We start from the raw sequence: 22,096 nt of genomic DNA, 5'->3' as shown, positions 1-22,096 counted from the left end.
TGGCTGAGGGCACCGGAGCTAGGGGCCATGAAGGGCGATGTCCCCGGGGAGTCCACAGGGAAGAGCTGGTCTCCAACAGGAAGGAGAACTGTGCTACAGACTCAGCAGCTCAGGGAAGGGCCGGGTACCCAGGTGTCCCTGTTAGTAACCTCGCCTTCTCTGTCAGCTGGGAGTGAAGTCTGGGAGAGGGTCGGTGGCTTTGGGGGCTCTGGGAAAATGCCAAGGATCTGGAACAGCATCGTAGGAGCTGAAAGAACCGGCCAGGATCTCGCTGGAGGGTCAGGGGCTGAGCCATGCATCACCGGCCCCAGCAGCCCTGGGCACCGGCAGACGGCAGACAGGGGCTGAGTGTCCCTGGGGGACCGCGGGCACGAGGGGCCAAGAGCAGACGTGAGAGCTGGCTGGAGGTTGGTGAGGTTGGGGTCACGAGGTGGAACACAGGAAATGGTCCTGGTCACAGGGGGCCACAACCAGGCAGCAGCATGCGTGAGAGCCCTGCCCCCTCCCCTGGAAAGGCAGGAGATGCAGAGGAGGCGCGTGACTGTGACGGACGCCAGGGCCTGGCAGGACCCCTGGGGGAGGGGCCAACGGAGGCAGATGACAGCCCAGGGACAGCTGGCAAGGGCGCTAGCTGCCCAGCACATCACTAGGAGAGCGGAGGGCCAGGCGAACTGGTTTGCAGACGACTGGGAGGGGGAATGCAGGGGAGACCCCCATGCAGAGCCACGGGCAGGGTGTACGGGCGCTGGACAGGAGTGCAGCGAGGTCACCAGGCCTCAGGATTCAGGAGGGGACTCTGCCCGGCTGGCTTCGGGGTGCTACCTGGCAAAGGCTTCCCAACGGTCTCTGCCTTTACCGTCTGTTCAGAGACGCTCACGTCGAAGTCAAATGTCACAGGGGCCCCCCAACATCCCCCCCATCAGGCCCCAAACCTCACCGAGCAGTGGGAATGGGGGCCGGTGCCTCCCTGAATTCTGTACCCTCCTTCCTCTCTCCCGCCTGACTGTGGGGGGAGTACCGGAGGCCAGAGGCTGCCCCCTGCGGGGGTAGTCGAGGAAGACCACCAGCCAACAGCCAGGTGACCCAAGGCGGCACAGACAGCACCCCTTACCGAAGGGGCCCTCTCTGAGAACTGTCAGCACCTGTCCCCACGATGTGCCCTGCAGGAGAACCAGCCCCGCACCCCTGCTCGTGGCCGGTCCTCTTCTGTAAAAGCAACAGGTCCCAGAGTTCCAAAATGCCAGCCTACTGCAGAAAACGCACATGCCCAAACTGCCCAGGGAACAGCCCCGGAGAAGTAGCCGGAAGCCAATTCAGAAATGAGTCACCTCGTCAGCCAGAAGGAAACAAGAAATCACCCCCCAAGTATTTGCTGAGCCCCGCGCACAAGCCCAGCCCCATCCTCCGCTCTGGAGAACAAGGGTGACCCAGAAAAGCTGGCTGTGCTCGGGGAGCTTCCTTCCACACCCCCTGTGTGGCAGTGCTGGGGGAGGTGGGGCGGGGAGACCCTACATCAGGCACGGGACGTCCCAGACGGAAGGGACAGTGCATCGCTGAGCAGACCAAAGCGGGGTCTTCCAAAGCCAGGCCAGTGTCAAGCCCAGACAACCCACCATGTCACATCAACTACTTCTTGTTTCCAGATGGATAGTGAAGAGACTGAGGTCCACCGGGTCCCCGGGGCTGGATCTGTGAGAGGCTGGGACTGGCCACGAGGCTCCACCAGGACGCCGTTCTGCCCAGCAAAACTGCCTCTCAGTAAATATGCTCATTGCTGTTATCACCTGCCGGGGCCCCTACAAGCCTCCCCCCCTCAGGAAACGCTGCTGTGCATCCAAAGAAATAGTATCAGGAATTCATTTTATTTGTATGTTGTCAAAACTCGGAGGTCTTACAAGTGACTCTAGGTGTTAAAAATAACAACAAAAAACTTCGAAAGCTAAAAACCTGAAATGAGTCTTTGATCTTTTCCAAGAATGGTTGCATCTGTATTTATATAAATGCGACCATCTGCAAAAGGGCCAACCAAGCCAGGGCTGAGCGTGCTTTTGCCAGTAAACACTGTTCATTTTGTATCGGCTGGAAATAGAAGTCACTTCACATCTCAAACCCTTCAGAACACCTTTCTTCCTTCTAAACATCCATATGCAATTTTTTAAAATACACAGATACGCAATGTTTGGAAGAAGAAACCCCCAAATCTTTCCTGCAGAATACGATTAATGGTTATTTTGTTCCATATATGTCCTTGTATTTTCAAATTTTTCGGCAAGGAACCTGTATCATTTTATATGCAGAAAAACTAATTTTTTAAAGACTGAAATAGGATCTCCTCTTTTTTAAATGGATATATAATGTGTTAGATATCTCTGTTGTTTTAACTCCAATCAGAAATTCCGGCCCCAAATATTTCATTTATACTAGAGAAAGGTAATCCACTGCATAAAAACATTATCTACTATTATCAAAGTTAAACAAGCCAAAGATAGTAACTTGAGTTAGAAAGACAACATGGGGGGGCACCTGGGTGGCTCAGTCTGCCTTCGGCTCAGGTCATGATCCCAGAGTCCTGGGATCAAGCCCCGCATCGGGCTCCCTGCTCAGCGGGAAGCCTGCTTCTCCCTCTCCCACTCCCCCTGCTTGTGTTCCTGCTGTCGCTATGTCTCTCTCTGTCAAATAAATAAATAAAATATTTAAAAAAAAAAAAAAAAGAAAGACGACATGGGCACACCAGGCTCAGACTCAGCTCAAATCCCAGCTCCAGCACACACCAGCTGTGCAACCTCGGGCAAGTTTCATAACCTCTCTGATCCACCATTCCCTGGATCTATAAAATGTCAGCTGTGAGGAGTGCAGAACTGCCAGGGACAGTAAGAGGCCATGTGCCTGAAGGCACACAAAGCCACACACACACACACACACACACATCCCAAACAAAAAACAGACCCTCACTTTTATTCTGCATGTTCCAAATGTGACAAACAGTGGCTGATAGAAAATTAATCAGCAATTCAAATTATTTTCATTTGAAAACAGATGCAGGGCGCCTGGGTGGCTCAGTTGGTTGAGCGACTGCCTTCGGCTCAGGTCATAATCCTGGAGTCCCAGGATCGAGTCCCGCATCGGGCTCCCTGCTCGGCAGGGAGTCTGCTTCTCCCTCTGACCCTCCTCCCTCTCATGCTCTCTGTCTCTCATTCTCTCTCACAAAATAAATTAAAAAAAAAAAAATCTTAAAAAAAAAAAAAAGAAAACAGATGCAAATAAATTTTCAAAGTAAAACATGAGACTTGAAAGCAAGGTGTGTATGGCCACATCCACTCCGGGGGGGGGGAGTAAACACCGGAGGGACATCTGACAGGTCCTCACTGAGAGCCTAGAACTCGCCGGCTGGTCACGGTCATTAAGTGGTAGCTACTATTATTACCTTTAGGAAGGTAAGTAAGAAAAAGGTGCTGTCTTCCTGTCTTACAGCCAGCACATGGCGATGGGGCAGGCTTTTTAACTGCAGTATGTTGCTAAGTGCCCAATGCATTCCCAGCGATGTTAATATATGCTAAGCAATCAATATGGCTTATCAGATCAAGAAATATGGAGGGAAGATAAGAAGCCAGAAAGAAAGCAAACACACAGCCTAAATTTTCGTGGAAGTAATTACCACCATATAGGCAACACCCACACACACAACATTCGCATTGATTTCCCCTTTCAATGCTCAGGAGCCAAATCAACATGGGGAGGCTCTGGGCTGTTTGATTCCGAGACGGGGAAGGAAAAGACGCAGGAAAGAACAGAGGATAGAGACTTGGCCATGCTCATTGTAATCGGAATTCAAACAGCACTGGTTCTTTTTCTTATCAGAAACTGGAATCTTGACACTCCCACTGGGAAGCTGGTCAGGACCCATCGGCATTCGACTACCCCCCGGACAAGGCGGGTGATTGCTGGGGAGCGGAGGCCGACGGGATCATCACCCCACTGCCGGCTTCGATTCACACGTCTATTAGTCAACCAGCTGCACACACCATCCATTTAATTAACCTGCTCTTGAATTATTTATCTTCCCCCGAGTGAGAGGAAATTCTTCTTGCTGGTTACCTGCTCTGCTCCAGGGGCTTGTTCAGAGAACCCCAGTGCTGACAGCTTGATGGAGCTCTGCTACCTGCCACCCTCTGGCCAAGACAAGAACATAAAAAAACAGCAACTGAAGTATTCCCAAAAAGGGGGAGTTGTTAGCCTTCTGGAATGCAAATGACTCCCCCCGATCCAGGGAAGCACAGAAGCTCCTTTGAAATACATGAGCAGGTATGTGCTGTGCTGTTTGGGCGTGATCTGTTCTGCACCCCTATTTGTTCTAAATTAGGTAAAGTTTCCCTCTCCCTTAGCAACGTCAACAACTCGAGGCTCCTTTCTGCAGAGAGAATTAGACCCAGAATCCCGGGCCAGGGGAGGAGAGGCCACAAAATCCCATCACTTCTCGCTGCCCGATTTTTTATCAGCCCCGAAATTCCTGTGTCTGAATTCCTTCTCCAACAACCCCCCTTCCTAAACCGACTGATTCACAGACTTGCACCATCCAGATGCAAGGGGAAGCCTGGGGACCACCCAGGTCAACGGTCACTTTGGGGATGTGGAAGAGAGCGTCTAGCCTGCTGCCGGGGTCCCTGTTCTCACTCCCCAAGAGCCCGGTAACAGGACTTGCTTTAGCTTAGTTCCATCTTAAGAGAAACCCTCTCACTCCAGAAGCCGCTCCTATGAAACACCAGCATCCCACCCACCCTGCAACTCTTCTGGTCGGGCATCCGCCCCTGCAGAGGCGCCCTGTAAGGCTCGCTGGTGACGGAGTCGAGCCTCCAGGAACCCATTCCAGGGTCCTTCCCCGCCCCCGGACTCGCTGGGCGCTGAGGCTACGGGGCCCCACTCCGACTGGAACTCCCGACCTCCGCCCTTCTTCTTCGCACCAGCTCCCGGCTGGCGAGAGCAGGGGGCGGAAACAGCCTCAGAGAAGGGGGCCCTGAGGGCGCTGGGTTTGCCGAGTATGGCACCATCTCTGTGCGGCGGCCTCCTCCTGCCCCTATGCAGAAGTGCTGCACGTCCCAGACCCCCACTGCACCTGCCGAACCGGGGCCCACCCCAACTGCCCCCCAGCCCGCCCGGGGGTGGACCGCGGGAGCCGGGGGCGGGGAGTCTGCCACCTGCGGGGGCCTTGCAGGGGCTGGGTGGCTGGGCCCCGGGGCAGCGGAGGAGAGGGAAACTCGTCGCCCGCCGGGGCCTCTCCCCGCGCGACCAGGCGACCCCCGCCGCTGGCCGCCTCCCCTCCCGGCCGGGCTCGCCGCGGACCCTCTCCAGCGGCGCTCCCGTCGTGTTTCCGCTTTGTCTGCAAACGTGTCTAAACGCAGCCCACCGCAGACGCTGACATTTTCAATGTTTAGTTGTTATAGTTACTTGACTAATTGCCGGGACGACAGCGGTGCCGCTCCTTCGCTCCCCGCCGGCAGGGAGGAGCAGGGTAGGCGGGGGTGCAGCCGCGCGCCCCGGGCCTAGCACTGGGCCTCGCCGGGGAACCCGCGCTCCCTCCGCCCCCCGCCAGCAGCCAGGCGCCCAGGGCGCGCGCGCCGCGGGCTCGGGATGCCGCTAACTGTCCCCTGGCTCCGGACGGGGCCGGCCGAGGGTGCAGCCCGCAGGTGCGCGGCGGCTGGCCTCCGGGTCCGCGGCTCGCGCCACGTCAGGTGCACTTGAGAGCAAGCCGGGAAGGAGGGGGTGGACGGGGCGAAAGAGAAGAGTTAGGAGCCGCTGCCGGTTACTCACGTGCCAGATGGCGAAGAAGATAAGCGCGGCGCACAGCACGAGGGACAGCATGTAGCAGAAAGCAGCGAAAGTGAAGGCCATGGCCAGCTGCGGGGCCGCGCGCACCCCAGTCCCGAGGCACACCAAGAAGGTCCTGGGAGGCCAGCGCCCCTCGAGGACCGCACTCCCTCCTAGAGGGGCAGACGGGGCTAGGTCGGCACCCTCGCGTCGAGGCCGGAGGCCGGGGAGCCTCGAGGGTCAGGGGCGGTGAGCAGAGCCGGGATCCAGAAGCGGCGGCGGCCGGGACGCCAGCCCGCCCGCCTGCGGACACACGGCAAGGTGCTCCGGCGTCGCTGGCGGGAACAGTCCCCAAACCGAGGAAACCAGTCAGTAGAGAACTCGTGCAGGCGAGTGCAGCCAGAGAGCCCCCGAGGCCAACCCGCCGCCCGAGCCCAAGGGGAGGCGGGCGCGCCAGGCGGGACCCTCCCGCGCCGCCCGGCGAGCTCCTCCCAGACCGCAGAGCCGCCGGCGCTCCCTCCCGCAAGCACAGGTCTTTGCGGGGGTCGGAGGGGCGGGTGCCCCGCGCGGCTACCCGACCTCCCCGGCAACCAGGCTGGACCGGGCGCGCACGGCTCCGGCCCCGCGGAGCCTGCGTGCGCCCCGGCGGCCGCAGCGGCGGGTTTCAGGCCGGGAGCCGCGCCCGCCGCGGAGCTCGCTCCACCTGCTGCCGCCGCCGCCTCGGCCCCGGCCCCCGGGCTCCGGCTCCCGCGAGCGCGCCCTCCCCGCCCGCCGAACTGCGGCGGGGGCGCTGGCGCCGTGCGCGCCCGCCTCTCCCAGGACACCTGCGGCGGGCGGCGCGGGCGGGGACTCGGGACACGTGCGTCTGAGGAGGTAGGGGCTGCGGGCGGGGACGGAGCGTACTCGCGCCCCGCCGCGGCCGCCGCCCGCGGGTGCTCGCACCGTTGCCCGAGCGGACCGGCCTTGCGTGGCTGCGGACGCGGGACGAGCCCGTGGGCCCCAGCACTGCAGCGCCCTTCACGCGGGGCCGCGGCCCCGAGCGGCGGCTTTCCCTCCAAGCGCCCGCCCTCCCCCGCCATCTGACTTGGCGTTGGGGGACCCAGACCGTCTGGGCTGAAGAGGCAGCCGTGGGGGGCTCTGCTATTGGTGCTGGTCCATGGAACTGTCAAGAGCATGTGCCTCTGGAGTCGGACCCCTTCGCGAAAGTTCCTTAACCTCTTTAAACCTCAGTTTCCTTATCTGAAAAAAATCGGGTAAGCGTACTACCAATCCATGTCAAGGGGTTAAATGGGAACATAAGAACCTAGCGCAGGGCCTGGCCCTGGCTACACGTTCGATAAACGGTAGGGTTATAATCTGCACACTTTGCCCCAGTGGCCCAGTATCTTGGAAACGCTCCATGTAGCCCAGAAAGGGGTCCAGTCATTTCAGATAGTTCTTGGGAGCCTGGAAGCACATCGTGGGAATGGATCTCAGAGCACCTGCTGTCTTGCAGAGTGCACGCTACATAAATAGTTGCTGATCGATTCTGACCCTGGTGTGCTAACTGCATGTACACAGCTTTGGAGCTGGAGGGAATGAACAGAGAGCTAGTCCTAGACTCGCCAGGGCAGAGCTAGGATGAGACCTGCACACTCCTGGCCCAGGGGGCTCCCTGCCATACCCCAACATTCTTGCTGTTTGGGCACACCTCCAACTTGTAAACTAGATGCCTTTCAGTGGGAGGTACAGAAACCAGAGCAAGCCCAGTGGCTGTTGACAGAGGGTCCACGGATCAGCGTTTAACTGCCTCTGGGTGAGGGCTGGCTGTGCAGGACTGGGAAGGCTCCCTGTTCAAAATTATTAAGAATTTCAAGATAGAAGCAGCAGAGCATTCATCCAAGTGTGAGGCCCTTCTGACCACAGGACCTTGGGCAACTGTGGAGGTTTTGCACCTGTGAATCCAGCCCCACTCTGGGTTACAGTCTTTATCACTTTCTCTTTTACTTGTATGTCTTCCAGCATAAATCCTCGTTAAAGAAAATTTGGAAAATACGGAAATGAAAAAGGATGAAACGGACACCAGAGTTGGCCACTTGCAGGCACCACCAGCACCATGGGTCTATGCTGCCTTCTAGCTCGGTTTGCTTTTCACTGTACATCAACCATTTCCTTACATCAACCACCACAGTTGTAATTATACCGTATAAGTTTTGTGGCATCAAAACAATAAGAAAACATCACAGGAAGATGGGAATCATTCAAATATTTTGAGTTCCTTCGGGTTTGATCTATTGTCTTTTGCTTCTGCTGGTTTGTGCTGACAGAGTCCTCACTCTTCCTATGTCCACTAAGTTTTTATTGTGTGTCAAGCAGGTTTTTTTAAGTTCTTTGCAGAAATTCGAGGACTAAGATGATGTCATCTTTCTCCAAGGAGGATTTTCTACATCTTTTGCCAGGTGTCTGGGGGACACAAGCTTTCTAGAATTGTCTTGCTCCAAATTCAGGGTTTGAGATTTTCTGGGGTAACCAGAAGACCGTGGTCTGTTTCAGGGCTGGTTTTCTCGGTTCACCCTTATCCACAGGGAGTGGTCCTTTTAGATCCCTGGCCAAAGCAGGTGGTTATCAAGTCCCAAGCCCTGGTGGTCCTTGGACCTTGGCTTTTGCCCCAAGCCCTACAAAGCGCTTAAGTCCCAACTCAGACTTTTACCCTTCCTCCAGATCAGCAAATGCCCCGAAGGGCAAAACTGGCTCCCAGTGCTAGGTCGACCTGTCTGGATCCTGCCCACTCTCAGAACTTGGCCCCAGTAATTCCTTACTCTCTGGGTAAGTCTTTGATGCTTTTAAGAAGATGCTTTTAGATTTTATTCAACTCTTAAATTGTATTTAGTGGGAGGATTGGTCTGAATGATCTAGCCGAGCTTTACCAGAATCAGGAGTGTCTACATCAAAATAAAATATCAAACAAAAAAAAAATTGAATCCATTATCCTACCACTCTGACTTTCAAGGCTCCATACATACTTTAGCCTCTATTTTTCTTGACCTTTCCCCAGCCCTGCTTTATCTTGTGTCACCAATTGCAGAATTATCTGGGGGAGTAGAATCTCAGAAAATAAGAGGCAGTTACAGTTTATTAATTCAACAAATGTGATTTAGTGGTGGCGGGCACTGTCAGGGACTCGAAAGATTCCTAGCCTCCTTGGTGAGGTTATAAATAACTCCTTCACAAGGGAGCGTTGGAAGAGGGAGGAGGAGAAGAACTGCCCGTGACACAGTAGAGGACGGCAAGAGAGAAAGTAATGAGGAATGGATGTTGAGAGACCAACCTACATTGTTTCATCAACTGTAGACATTGAAAAGGCAATTGCTTTATTTTTTTTCCTAGCCACCATGCAGCCACATGCAGCCATTTGACACTGTTTGAGCTCAGGAGATATATACTTCTTTTTGCCTGGAATGCAGACGGGACGCAGGGAGGTACCGCAGCCATCTTGTGACAGTGGGGAAGAAATCAACACATTAAGAACGGAAAAGCTAAAAAGATAGAGGAAGTGCCATTGACAACATGATAGAGCCACCAAACCAGCCCTGAACGTCCTATCCTCTGACTTCTTACAGTGCGAGACAATAAAGCTTCTGACTTTTTTAAGCCATGAGAGTAAGGAATTCTGTTATGGGTAAACACAATTCTTAACTGATACCATGGTTTAATGTGGGGGGGGGGTTGTGTTTTCCTGATAGAGAGGAAATCAGATGGATAATCAGTTCAGGGCTGGTGTAGCAGCTCCTTGACATCCTTACTGTCCCCACCTCCTTTTACCTTCCTGACTTACATCCTTAGCACGTGGATTTGGTTCTCATGGCCACAAGAAAGCTGCTGCATCTCCATCCATGTTGCGGGCAGGACAAAAGAAAAGAGCCAAAAGGTCTCAGCCCATGAAGGCATGTTTTTGGGAGAGTAAAGGAAACCCTCCCCAGGGATCTCCTGCATTTGCTTGGTCAGTCTGGCACTCAGCTGCCGTTCCTAGTTGCAAGTGAGTCTGAGAAGATGAGTCTTTTCTCGTTCTGGCCTTTATCAAATAGTAAGGCAAAGAAAAAAGGGTTTTGAGTGGCCTTTTGGATATCCACATTTCTTCCATACCCATTAGTGGGGTTTTCGCTCATAAAACTTTCAAACGTAGGGGCACCTGGGTGGCTCAGTCAGTCCGACTCCCGATTTCGGCTCAGGTCACGATCTCAGGGTCCTTGGATGAGCCCTCAGCGCCGTACTCAGCAGGGAGTCTGCCTCTCCCTCTCCTTCTGCCCCTCCCCCACTCATGTGCATGCTCTCTAAATAAATAAATAAATAAAATCTTTAAAAATTTTTTCAAATGTATAGAGAGGTAGAAAACGGAGTATAGTGAACATGCATCTCCGTATCACCCACATTCCACAACCGTCAACATTTTGCCACACGTGTTTCCTGGTTGTCCCAAATTGTATTTTACAACTGGTTTGTTCCAACCAGAATATAAAGATTTTCCCTCCACCCCTCACCCTTAGGACTTTTTAACCATTTTCTTGCGTGTGATCTATCCGACAATAATTCTTTCCAAGCTGAGCATCTGCCACAGACAGTTCCATGCTGAGCACGGTGACTGGGTTCAGGAAGCCCATGTCTGTCGCTGTGTGTGCCTCCATATCTCTCAGTCGGCTTGTCTGACTCTGGACCATGTCCACTTGCGTGGCACGCATGCATTTGCGTGGAGGAGCTAGCTATGAACTACAGACTCGAGAGTACTGGATCAATCCCCTCTTCATTCTTTAAAATAACTGAAATCTAACTTTGAGTCTTCTTCCCACTTGACTAGCAAGGAATTCAGTACCAGCGTTCGCCAGGGCTCCCCATGAGATCTGGGGGGCTTCCATCCACCAAACAGCAGGCATCTCCTCTCTCTGCCACTGGTCATCTGCCCACGCCACTTCCTGCTGCCACCCCAGCTGGCCCAGCCCTGGGCCTCCTGCTCCCTCCTAGCACAGGAGCCCCCGTGCCCGGCTGCACACTTCCTGCGCACCACACAGCCCTGCCCGTGAGGTCTTGCCTCCTCCACCAGTCCTGGACGTCCAACAGCATATAGGGTCCCCTCTCCTCCAGAACCCCAACTTCAGCCTCTTTCCCGTCTGCAGGAGATTGCTCCCCACTGCCGCCTGGCTGTTGGCAGAACCATCCTCCCCTCTGGTCTCGCCCCACAGGGACATCTCCCAGAATCTCTCCAGAAGCGCAAGCCTTCCGAGGTCTTCAACTTTCCAGCTCGCAGTTTATTCAGCCAATATTCATTAGTATAACTGCAGCGATGACGGTCATCTTGAACGTTTTCTGTTCTGACTGGTAAATAGCGTTAACGTTTGTGGCAGCAAACAGTAAAATTAATCAATAATCAAGTTCTAAATGAAAGTCATTCATTCAGGCTAATTGTCATAGGCCATGACAAGGGCCACTGATGAAGGTGCCCCCGCAAGCTCGTGCATCACAGAGCGCGCCAGGCTCTACGTCCGGGTCTCTCGCTGTCCCGGAATCACCTGCCACCCACCCCAACCAGCTGTTCCATTCATGCGAGTGGTAAATGCAGTGTTTCAATATTTACAAATTTAAGAATTTACACATAAAATATTGAAAATGAACTCATGAAAGAAAACTAAGTGTGGATCCATCTATTACTGTTCACTTAACGACAGTCCACCTCCATCTCCCGAGTCTGCAGAGAACCAGCAGTGATGTTCATAATGAATCATAGCCTAGGGCCCCTTCTGCTGCTGCAGGGCGGGGCCAGACCACCTCTCACACCCGTGAGAACGACTACAAAATAACACAGTACACAGAATTACTAAAAAATGACACAATACTCCATACTTGTAATACTTGGGGCGTTTAACAAAAATACGAGCGTCTCATCGATGCCAGGGATGCAAGTATGGATGCAAATGATGCTCAGAGTTCGAGTGCAGATCACATTCTGCCAAAGCTGATGGTTTCATAAAATAATTGTAATTATCAATAGCAAAAACAATCCAAAAATCAGTTTCACACAACAGTGCGCTGGAAAGAACAAAACTGTCTAAATTTAAATGTTTAAAATGTTGATAAAATTATTAAAAATATTAAGAAAATACCCTGAAAAATATGAACACTAGCCAGCATCTGCTTAAATATGATAGAGCATTTCCAAACATGAAATATTCAACAGCCATTTAAAAAAGAATAATGTCTGTATAAACATACACTGCGTTCTCTATTTATGGTCCCGCTAGTTGGAAAACATATATCTACTGAAATGAGAAAACAACTTATTTGAAAAGTTATAAATCAAGACGGTAAAATACTCATTTTCTACAAAACTTCAATGTTGGGCGTAAAAGCATAGTAATAATTTATTTTTAAATGAGAAATTTAAATTGAATCTTGGTGGTCTTGTGAAGTTGTAAGGAATCGTTTCCGAAATAATGACCAAACTTTATTGTCAATGCTTGAGAAAAATGGTGTCAATGAGAAATATTTCCATGGAAATCTTTTGTTCAAGTGGGGCTGGTACCTCTATGTTAGGGAGAAAGTCTGGCATTTCAAACAGCATTTTAGAAACATATCTAAAAGTTTTAAATTTAAATTTAAAAAATGGACGAAGTCACTGTATTCATTTATCCCCAGGTGATGCAATCAAGCATGTAAATTCAATAAATCACTTTAAATTTGTTTCTTGATAAGCTTTATATTTATTATTGTATTAGTCTGCTCCGGCTGCCGTAACAAAATGTCACAGACTTGGGTGGCCCAAACAAGAGAAATTTATCTTCTCACAGTTCTGGATGCTAGGTGTCCAAGGTCATGGTGCCGGGAATACAGTTTCTGGTGAGAGCCCCTCCCCGGGCTGCCCACTGTCCCCCCACACGCCTTCCTTCTATGCACACGGCCAGAGAGGAGGAGGGATCTGGGGTCTCCTCTTCTTCTTACAAGGACACCAGGGCTATCAGATTAGGGCCCCCATTGTGACCCCACGTAACCGATATCACCTCCATCTAGTCCCCACCCCCAAATGTACCCACACCGGGGGTTCGAGCTTCAACATGCGCATTTGGGAGGGACACAGTGCACAACAAGTACCATACATCAAATACACAGAATTCAATGACATGATAATCTGGGGATTAAGATTAAGAATTGAGGGCACCTGGGTGGCTCAGTCGTTAAGCGGTTGCCTTCAGCTCAGGTCATGATCCCAGGGTGCTGGGATCGAGCCCTGCATCGGGCTCCCTGCTCAGCGGGAACCCTGCTTCTCCCTCTCCCACTCCCCCTGCTTGTGTTCCTGCTCTCGCTGTGTCTCTCTCTGTCAAATAAATAAATAAAATCTTAAAAATAAAAAATAAATAAAAGATTTAAAAAAAAAAAGATTAAGAATTGAAAGAATAGTTGAACCTCGATGGGCAGCCTGTAATGCTGTAATGCAAAAAGAATTTAGAGATTTTATTTATTTTTTAAAGATTTTATGTATTTATTTATTTAAGAGAGAGAGTGTGGAGATTTTATATTCACTTTACCGTAACCTGTAAAACAAGATTGAACATTTTGAAAACGAAAAAAGAATTTGGAGAATAAGCCTTACTCTAATAGTGATATTTCTGCTCTCTGTCGCTTTACCAGAAAAATAAGTGTTTCTGTTAAATTAATTTAATTCAACACTCAATGCAAGTAATTAAGCTAAGAGTAAGTCAAAGACACTACAGAGAAACAAAGAAATATGATATACCACTTGAAACAAAGCAAATTATAAATCCTAAGAAAGCTATTCGAATACCTTAGTAAAGTACTTAAAGCGATGACACAAGTAGAAAGCACAATGAATTTTCTATTGATTAAATACTGTGACTTTGCCAAACTATGTTTGCAAAGCTCTAGGGGTTGAAGGCGATCAAAAATTAACAAAAGTCCATCCGACTCATGAAATAGTTCCTCGAGGACAGAGGGGCCCCACGGCCCCCGGTCTCTGGTCGTGCAGCTGAGGCGCCACACTGGGGGAGGCCTTGGCTCTTCCAGCCCCAAGCCCTTGATCAGTGCGGCCAACACCACGTGGAGCAGAGACTGCGCCCAGCGGAGCCCCCGCCAGAGCTGAGTCCCGAGCAGATAAAGACTAGCTGCTGTTTCAAGCCCCACTAGGGTCGGGGGTGGTCCGTTGTGCAGTGACAGACAACTGCCAAAGTCCTTTATTCACCAAGAGACCCTTTTAATGTGGAGCCCACTGTGGACAGAATTCACAGCTTCAGGAAAGGGAAAGTGTCCAGTAAAGCAAACTCTCCTATAACTTAGATAAGGTGGGCCTCCAGATCCCATAATTCCCATTTGCTCTAATTCCTGCAGGCCCCAAAACCCCTTGCAGACATGCAGGGCACAGATTCTCTGGGGTCTGGGGCAGGGTGACTGTCCAGGCCACCTGGACCAGGCATAGACTCCAGGGGTCATGTGTCCTCGACCTGCAGAGTACTTATCACCTTGTTTGTTTGGGGGTGGGGTCTAGTAAAATATACATAACATAAAATTTACCGATTTAACCATTTTTAAGTATTCAGTTCTCTGACATTAAGTACATTCACAATGTTATGCAACCATCACCACCATCCATTTCCAGAAATTTTTCATCTTCCCCCAACTGAAATTGTCCCCATGAAACAATAACCATTCTCCCCTCCCCCAGCTCCTGGCTGCCACTGTTTTACCTTCTATGTCTGTGTATTTGACTATTCTAGATACCTCATATCAGTAGAACACCATCCTGTCTTACAGTTCAACTCTTTACATGCTGAATTTCTATCTCTATCTATAAACTGGGAGGTACTTGATATTAGAGGCTCTTTCTTATTCATCTTTGAATCACCATTACCCTCCCAGCATCTGGCATATAATAGATGCCCAGCAAACATTCAACAAATGGATGGATGGATGGATGGATGGATGGATGGATGGATGGATGGGTGGATGGATGGTTGGGTGGATGGATGGGTAGATGGATGGGTGGATGGGTGGATGGATGGGTAGATGAATGGGTGGATGGATGGATGGATGGGGGATGGATGGATGGGGCACGGTGGGTGAATGGATGGGTGGGTGGGGGGAATGGATGGATGAATGGATGTGTGGATGGGTGGGTAGATGGATGGACAGATGGGTAGATGGTGGGATGGATAGATAGGGGATGGGTGGGTGAATGGATGGATGGATGGCTGGGGGATCGATGGGGGGATGGACAGATGTGTGGGTGGATGGAAGGATGGATGGGGATGGGTGCCTTGGGGATGGATGGATGGGTGGGTGGATGGGTGGATGGATGGGGGATGGGTGGATGAATGGATGGATGGGTGGGGGATGGATGGGTGAGTGGATGGATGAATGGATGGATTAGATGGATGGGTGGATAGATGAATGGGTAGATGGATGGATGGGTGGATAGGTGGATGGATGGATGGATGGATGGATGGATGGATGGATGGATGGAGGGATGGAGGAATGGATGGGTGGATGGATGGATGGATGGATGGAGGAATGGATGGGTGGATGGGTGGGTGGATGGATGGATGCATTTATCACAGTCTGACTGGTAACCTTTAAACAAGTCTGCCCACTAGATGATGAACAACACGCAGACAGGGACCATGACTGCCTTTCACGTATTTACCTTAGAGCACTTACCACTCTGCAGACACAATCAACGGGGCACACATAGTCCATGCCTGTAAGGAGCTCACAATCCAACAGAGATGCACAGAGCCATGTAGGACTTTGATAAGAAGCACAACAGGAGTCCGCACACATATCTGCGGGCGTACCTGGCACAAGGCTTCAGACACAGAGTATGTTCCATAAACTAATTTTTCACTGAATTGAAACAGATGACAACTTAGTTGGGAAGCTTTGGGCCTAACTTCCCACTTCCTAGCTGTGTGACACGAAAACCAGACGTTCATCAGTTTGGCCTGTGTGGACAGGACCAAGCAAATGCAGAAGCCATGTTTCACCAAAGAAGTGGTGTGGAGGGGGCAGGGCAGGGCTTCTAGCCCAGAACGGACAGTTCTGGAAAGTCCTTGGGTCCGAGGCTGAGTAACGGGATGCAGCTTCCCGCTCATGTCCCCAACTCAGCTAAATGCCATCTTCCCGTGAGCGCTATCTTCTGCAGAAATTAGTACCATTAGGCAGGCTCTGTAAACAGACTGTGGATAATTAGCAACACCCCACTTAGCTCGGGGCCCTGGCTCCTTCTGCACCTAGAGACGTGCCATCAACTTCAATGATACTGCTCGGGGCAGCTGTCGGGGACACTGTCGGCTCAGAGACTGCAGAGCCCAGGGGGCTCACGGAGCTTGCTGGAGACCTCAAGTGCCCGCACTTGACCCCAGCGTCTAAACCCAGCTCCCAGCTCGGCCCTGGATGTACTGGATGCCTCCGTAGCCTGGCTGGTATTATTACTGACATGAGCCCTCTGCACAGCCATTAGTTTTGTTCCACTTGTGAATTTGGATAGGACACTCGAGGACTCAGGCTTTTGGGTCAGATGTGACAATCTCCCCATGCCTCCCCGCTCTGGGAGCACTGTGCAGGTCTGAGGGACGGTCTCAGGCATCCTACAGAAAATCTGAGGCTACGAGTTTAGCCTGTCTGTCACTCACAAGATTAATATTGGGCCTAATTGTACAGTCTGAGTATCGCGGTCACGATTTCCCTTCCTTCCCATCCCCCCTCCCCGAGACCCTGACTCCCACATGCCCCGAGAGGCCTCCCTTCTCACCGAGTTCTGCTGCCTTGTCCACGCCCCCTGTGCTCCACCAGAACTTGGGCTTATAAAGCTGTGAATCACTTCATTAGTCCATATTCTCAGCTCGCCTAAAGGATGGCTTAAACCGTTTTAAAGATCAGAGTGTCTGCACACACACACGCACGCGCACGCACACACGACACCCACACACGTGCACACTCGGGATGGAGGAAGTCCCCACAGCTGGTCTGAATGAGCACTCCCCCAGCAGAGAACAACAGCAACCATTAAGTGTTCTGGGAGAGCGGTTTGTAAACCGTGGTTACTTCTTAAGTAGGCTCCATGCTGGGCATGAACTCACCACCCTGAGATCAAGACCTGAGATGAGATCAAGAGCTCAACGCTTAACCGGCTGAGCCACCCAGGCGTCCCACAAATGGACTGTTTTATAGTTCGGTATCTGGGCCTAAAAACGGAAGTGCTCCAGTTGGAACCATGCCAACTTTTGTGTCCCGGTGTGCAGGGCAAGGAGCAGGTGCCAAGATGGGTGGGCCCAGTCTGTGGTCTCCTCTGATCCTTCGAAATGGGCCTCCAAGAAACCCATCTCCGCACTGAGGCCAAGCCCCTCCCATATGCCGTCTGCAAGGCCCAGCGGTACAGAGAAGTTAGGTAACTTTGCCAGGGATACACAGCTAGCAGACGGAGGGGCCAGGATTCAAAGCCAGGCAATCTGACCACACAGCTGCTTCTGAAGTCCCGCACCTCACAGAGGGCCTAGACTAATCCTGCGGATTATACATGACTTGGGATAGAGGAGTGACTTCACGGAGGAGTTGACCCTTCAACCACAGCTGGAAGCACAGGCAGGACTTAGGGAAGTAAAGGGGTGCAGGGTGCCAACACGCCTGTTATTTCGCGTATCACAGAGCAAACCTGTTTGGCTGAGTTCAGAGTTAGATGGGAGGCATAACTAGGGCATGAATGTCAACCTGGACAAAACAAAACAGCTTCAGGTGAAGTCAGAGCCCCTGCCTCACATCATGACTATGCAGGTGTGACTGTAGGGGAGACGCTGTTTCTGCAGTAAGACCCTATAAATCTTCCGTGGAAACCCACTGCTCGTAAATGGAGACCCGAAGCCCCAGCAGGCTGCAGACCCAGTGGCCACAAGCCCCGGTGGACCTGTCCCCTGGGAGCAGTGTGGCAAGGAAGGGCCAAGAGCAGGGCCAGGACGGGGGCACACACAGCCACACGCTCACGGTTAAGATACAGAGTGGCCACAGGGCGAGGGCAGGGAGTTACAGAGGCAAAACAGCCCAAAGAAACCAATAATCCAAACACCTCTCATAAGGTTAGATGGTGGAATTTCGCTTCCCAACATTTCTCCATTTATTCAACAAACATTTATTCATGGTCTGCCACTGAAACACACATGCTGATATACTGTGATCCTCAAACCTCCATGCCACACAGTAAGGTCCCACCAGTGAGCCCCCGCCCCAGCCCCACGCCGGAGGCACGGGTGCCAGAGACTCAGTGAGCAAAAGGCAGACCCGACCAAACCCTCCAAGAGTTGGCTCTGAGAAAAGGCTGCAGCCGACAGCTCACCCAGGACGAAATCAGTTTTGCCTGCACTCAGGACATTACGGGACTTAGTGTCATTTAACCCGGACCCTCAGCCTCACCTGAGGAGATTGAGCCATTGTTCTGATTCGAACGTAGACTTACAATAATGATGAGGCGTCATCCAGTCCGAGTGCCTGCAACAGGAGGCGAGCACGGAGTCACCAGGAGCTCCACCGTGCGTAGCCCGCACAGAGCGTGTGCCCCGGGGACATTCAACTACCCGTTTGCCCGATCGTCCGGCCAAGGTGAGACGAGAGCAACCCAAACGGGTTTCCTGAGCAGTGGAGGCTGCGTTCCAGCCTTCTGTCTCAGAGCTTGGGGATCCCGAGGGGGATCTGGAGAGTGGATAGGCATCGCACAGCCCTTGTGATGGCTCCAGACAAAGGCGGGCCGGGGAGAAGCAGATGGTGTGGCCCAAGGCTTGGCGCTGACTCGGAGCTGAGGACAGAAGCATCTCAGGCCAGCAGGTTGCCCAGCCCGAGAGGCCAGCCACCAAAACCCCAAGTCTTTTTTTAACTCCTAGAATCAGCACCATCAAATTGGAGCTAAGAAATAAGGAAGTTTTGCCTGGTGCTGCCAACAAAATGAAAAAAAAAAAAGTGCAAAAATCTAGTTAATTACCCAGGACATGTTGGCAGACACCTCTGCTTGTCAAATTCCTGGTTTTCTGAATGGTTATTTACATCTGAATTAATTTACACTATGGGAGTTTATTTTAAATACTCTTTTTTTGCTAAAGTAGCAGCAAAGATCCTACTAGAAACTATGCTGTTTCAGAAAAACTCCCTCTCTTCATCTCTGATGTACTCACGGGGGCAGGAGACCCTACCACACGGCCACTGTCTTGTGCTAGCAGAGGTCCCAAAAGGAACTCACGCAGACATCCTCCCGAGATCCACCACCGCCCTCCTGGCTCCTGCTGGACCCCGAACCTGCACCCTGGTCCTCACGGTCTTGCCGTGTGTGGGTCCAAGGCAAAGGCCCTAAGAAAGTCTGGACACTGTTGAAAACTTGAAAAAAATGAGTGGTGGGGTCAAAAGGTACAAACGTCCAGTTTTAAGATAAGGAAGTCCTGGGGATGCAACATCCAGACCGGCTAATAGCACTGTGTTGTACATTTGAAAGTTGCTAAGAAATAGATCTTAAAAGTTCTCATCACAAGAAGAAAAACTGTAACTCCGTGGCTAACCGTAACTATGACTGGTGTTAATCGATCTCCTTATAACGATCATTTCATAGTATGGAACCTACATCACATCTGATGTTGTACACGTTGGACTCGCAGAGTGTGATATGTCAGTTATATCTCAATAAAACTGGAAAAAATAAAAAATAAAACTTGAAAGATATTGAGGGAAAATGAAAGGAAATGCTACTTATACATTTTTTTAAAGATTTTATTTTGAAGTAATCTCCACACTCCACGTGGGGCTCGAACTCACAACCCCGAGATCAAGAGTCGCACGCTCCGCCGACTGAGCCAGCCGGGCGCCCTGCTGCTTACACATTTTGAATATTGTCATTCGTTCAACAGACACTTGACAAAACCAGACTATGTGTCAGGACTGTCCCGTTAGGTCTCGGGGACCCAGATATCCCAAGAGGCAGAACACCATCTCTACCCACAGAGAGTTCACAGTTTAGTGGAGGAAGCAAACATGGGAGGGGAAAAAACACAGAATATGGTCAATATTTAGGGGTGGAGTGGAATTTATATACTAAAATTCAAATATGCAAAAACTATAAACTTTCTCTAACCAGTCTCTTCTTGTGCTCAATCCCCACCGACAACACACACACTCCCGGATTTTTCCAGGAGCCCGAGCCTCAGGCTCTTGTGGGCTGGAAACGTTTCTTTCAGGTAAACAGTCACTCACTTTCCAAGTTCAAATTCCCTGTCAGGTCTGCTTCCTGTTTCCAGAGGAACTCTGGCCACACACCTGCTTCCTTCCCACATGGCCCCGGCTGCGGGGGGACACGTCCTGTCTTGACAGCATCCCGCATGGGCCTCTGGTCCACATGCTGTCCCCTGACCTCTTCTGGGCATGGACGTCCTACCCCGTGTCCCCGGCTGTGGCTGGTCCCGCCCAGGGTCCTGGGCTGCTGTGCCCCTAGGGCTGGGGTCCCAGGTGGCTGGCCTTCCTCCGTGGCCTCCCTGGCCCCGACCCCTGGCTCCTTCCGCACGCCTGCACCCCCACCCGGCCCGCGGAGATTCCAGGGTCTGCAGTAGTGCGCGGGGCAGGGGTAACCAGAAACGTGACCTGAAGTGCCAGCCCAGCCCAGCGCTCCACACAGTATTCCTCTCCTGGGGCTGCCTCACCAAGTCCCACAAATTGGGGGCCTTAGAACTACAAAAATGAATATTCTCACTGCTCTGGGGTCAGGAAGTCTGAAGCCCAGGGGTCGGCAGGGCCACGGCCCCTCACAGTGTGGCCCCTTCCAGCTTCTAGTGGCTCTCGGCCCTCCTCAGCCTGCGGTTGCATCACCCCACCTCTGCCTCCATCTTACTTGTCTCCCACGTTCCAAAAGCCCAACTTTCTCTCAGAGGCCGGCAGCGTCCCAGGGAAGCAGGGAACTTGCCCTCAAGCCCCCAGAGTCCCAGATCATCGGATATCACAAGAGCTCCTTGGAGGTTCCTGTGCCAATCCCACGGGGAGAAGCAGATGGTTCACAAGTCAACTTCCCTTCCCGGATGGGAGGATTTCCCCACATCAAGCGACACCAGCTACATGTCCTGCAATTTAACTCAATTCCAACACTGTCTCCCGGGAGGTGGCGTCAGACCCCACAGGTTCCAGGCTCGGTCCCCCCATTTCAGACGCCAAACACAAGTGCAGGCTGTTAGCCCTGTTGCTGACCCACTGGCTATTGTTAAAAATCAAAATTCAGCTGAGTACAGCTGAAGATCCAACCAGCTTTATTAACGGACTCACAAATCAGGCAGTACCCCACCCAGCAAATAGAGGGGAGCCCTGGGGAGTTTACAAAATGGATGGTTTTTATAGGAAGGAGGGTGGGGCAAGAAGTTATGAGCAACAGAGAAGAAAAGATTGCTTCAGGCAAAGTCACCTTCCCCGGGGAGAAAGGGAGGGGGTCGTATTACATGGATGACCTCGTCTTCCGTTGGGGGAAGGGAGGCCCCTCAGGACAGATCGCCTCCCTGGGGCTGACCAGAAATTCCCTCAATGACCCATTAGGACTACATTTCTGGGGGTTGAAACTGCAGTTAGGTTAGGTATTAAGCCCCCGTGTGGTGACCGGCCTGGCATAAGGGGCTGATTTGGGGCCTGGGGTTTCCGTTGAACGCTGCAAATTGGCAGTTCCCATGACCCCTTTGGGTTCGATTAATTTGCTAGAATAGCAGCTCACGGAACTCAGGAAACCAGTTTACTTACCAGATTACAGGGTTATGACAAGGATACAAATGAGCAGCCAGATGAAGAAATACATAGGCTGAGTCTAGAAAGATCCCGAACACAGGAGCTTCTGTCCCCAAGGAGCTTGGGGGAGCACGGACGTGTTCTGTTGCATGAACCTGGAAGCCCTCTGAAGCCCATCCTTTTGGATTTTTGTGGAGGCATCATTACATAGGCAGGTTGATTACAGCATTGGCCACTGGCCACTGGACTCAATCTCCAGCCAGACCGCTCTGCCAGGAGATGAGGAGTGGGGCTGAAAGTTCCAGCGCTCCAATCACACAGTGTCCGCCCCGGGCAACCAGCCCCCAGCCTACGGTTGCTTAGGGGCTTCCAAAAAGTCACCTCATTAGCAGAAACTTGGGTGTGGTTGAAAGGGACTTGTTACGAATAAGAAGGCACCCACTTCACCTCTATCTCTCTAAAGCCATTTCAGGAACTGAGGATAAAAACCAAATAGCACAGCAAAAGATGCTCCCATTGTTCTTATCCCTTAGAA

General features: G+C 51.8%; 1 protein-coding gene across 3 annotated transcripts in view; it reads right to left on the bottom strand.

Annotated features, from left to right (window-relative positions):
* The window catches only part of CNIH3 (cornichon family AMPA receptor auxiliary protein 3), a 203,626-nt gene that overhangs the window by 81,249 nt on the left and 100,281 nt on the right, over positions 1-22,096 (bottom strand). Inside the window, exon 1 of one of the 3 annotated variants that reach the window (XM_006746439.3) lies at positions 5,806-6,240. The exons of the other annotated variants lie outside the window; for them this stretch is intronic. Coding sequence (XP_006746502.1) covers positions 5,806-5,886 — 81 coding nt within the window. The 5' untranslated portion in view covers positions 5,887-6,240. Of the gene's footprint in view, positions 1-5,805; positions 6,241-22,096 lie in introns of those variants that run through there. 3 annotated transcript variants of the gene reach the window in all.

The sequence above is a fragment of the Leptonychotes weddellii genome, chromosome 6, assembly GCF_054177405.1.
Source record: "Leptonychotes weddellii isolate Sample4059 chromosome 6, ASM5417740v2, whole genome shotgun sequence".
Classification (NCBI taxonomy): Eukaryota; Metazoa; Chordata; class Mammalia; order Carnivora; family Phocidae; genus Leptonychotes; species Leptonychotes weddellii.
This window is presented reverse-complemented; position numbering and strand designations above follow the sequence as displayed.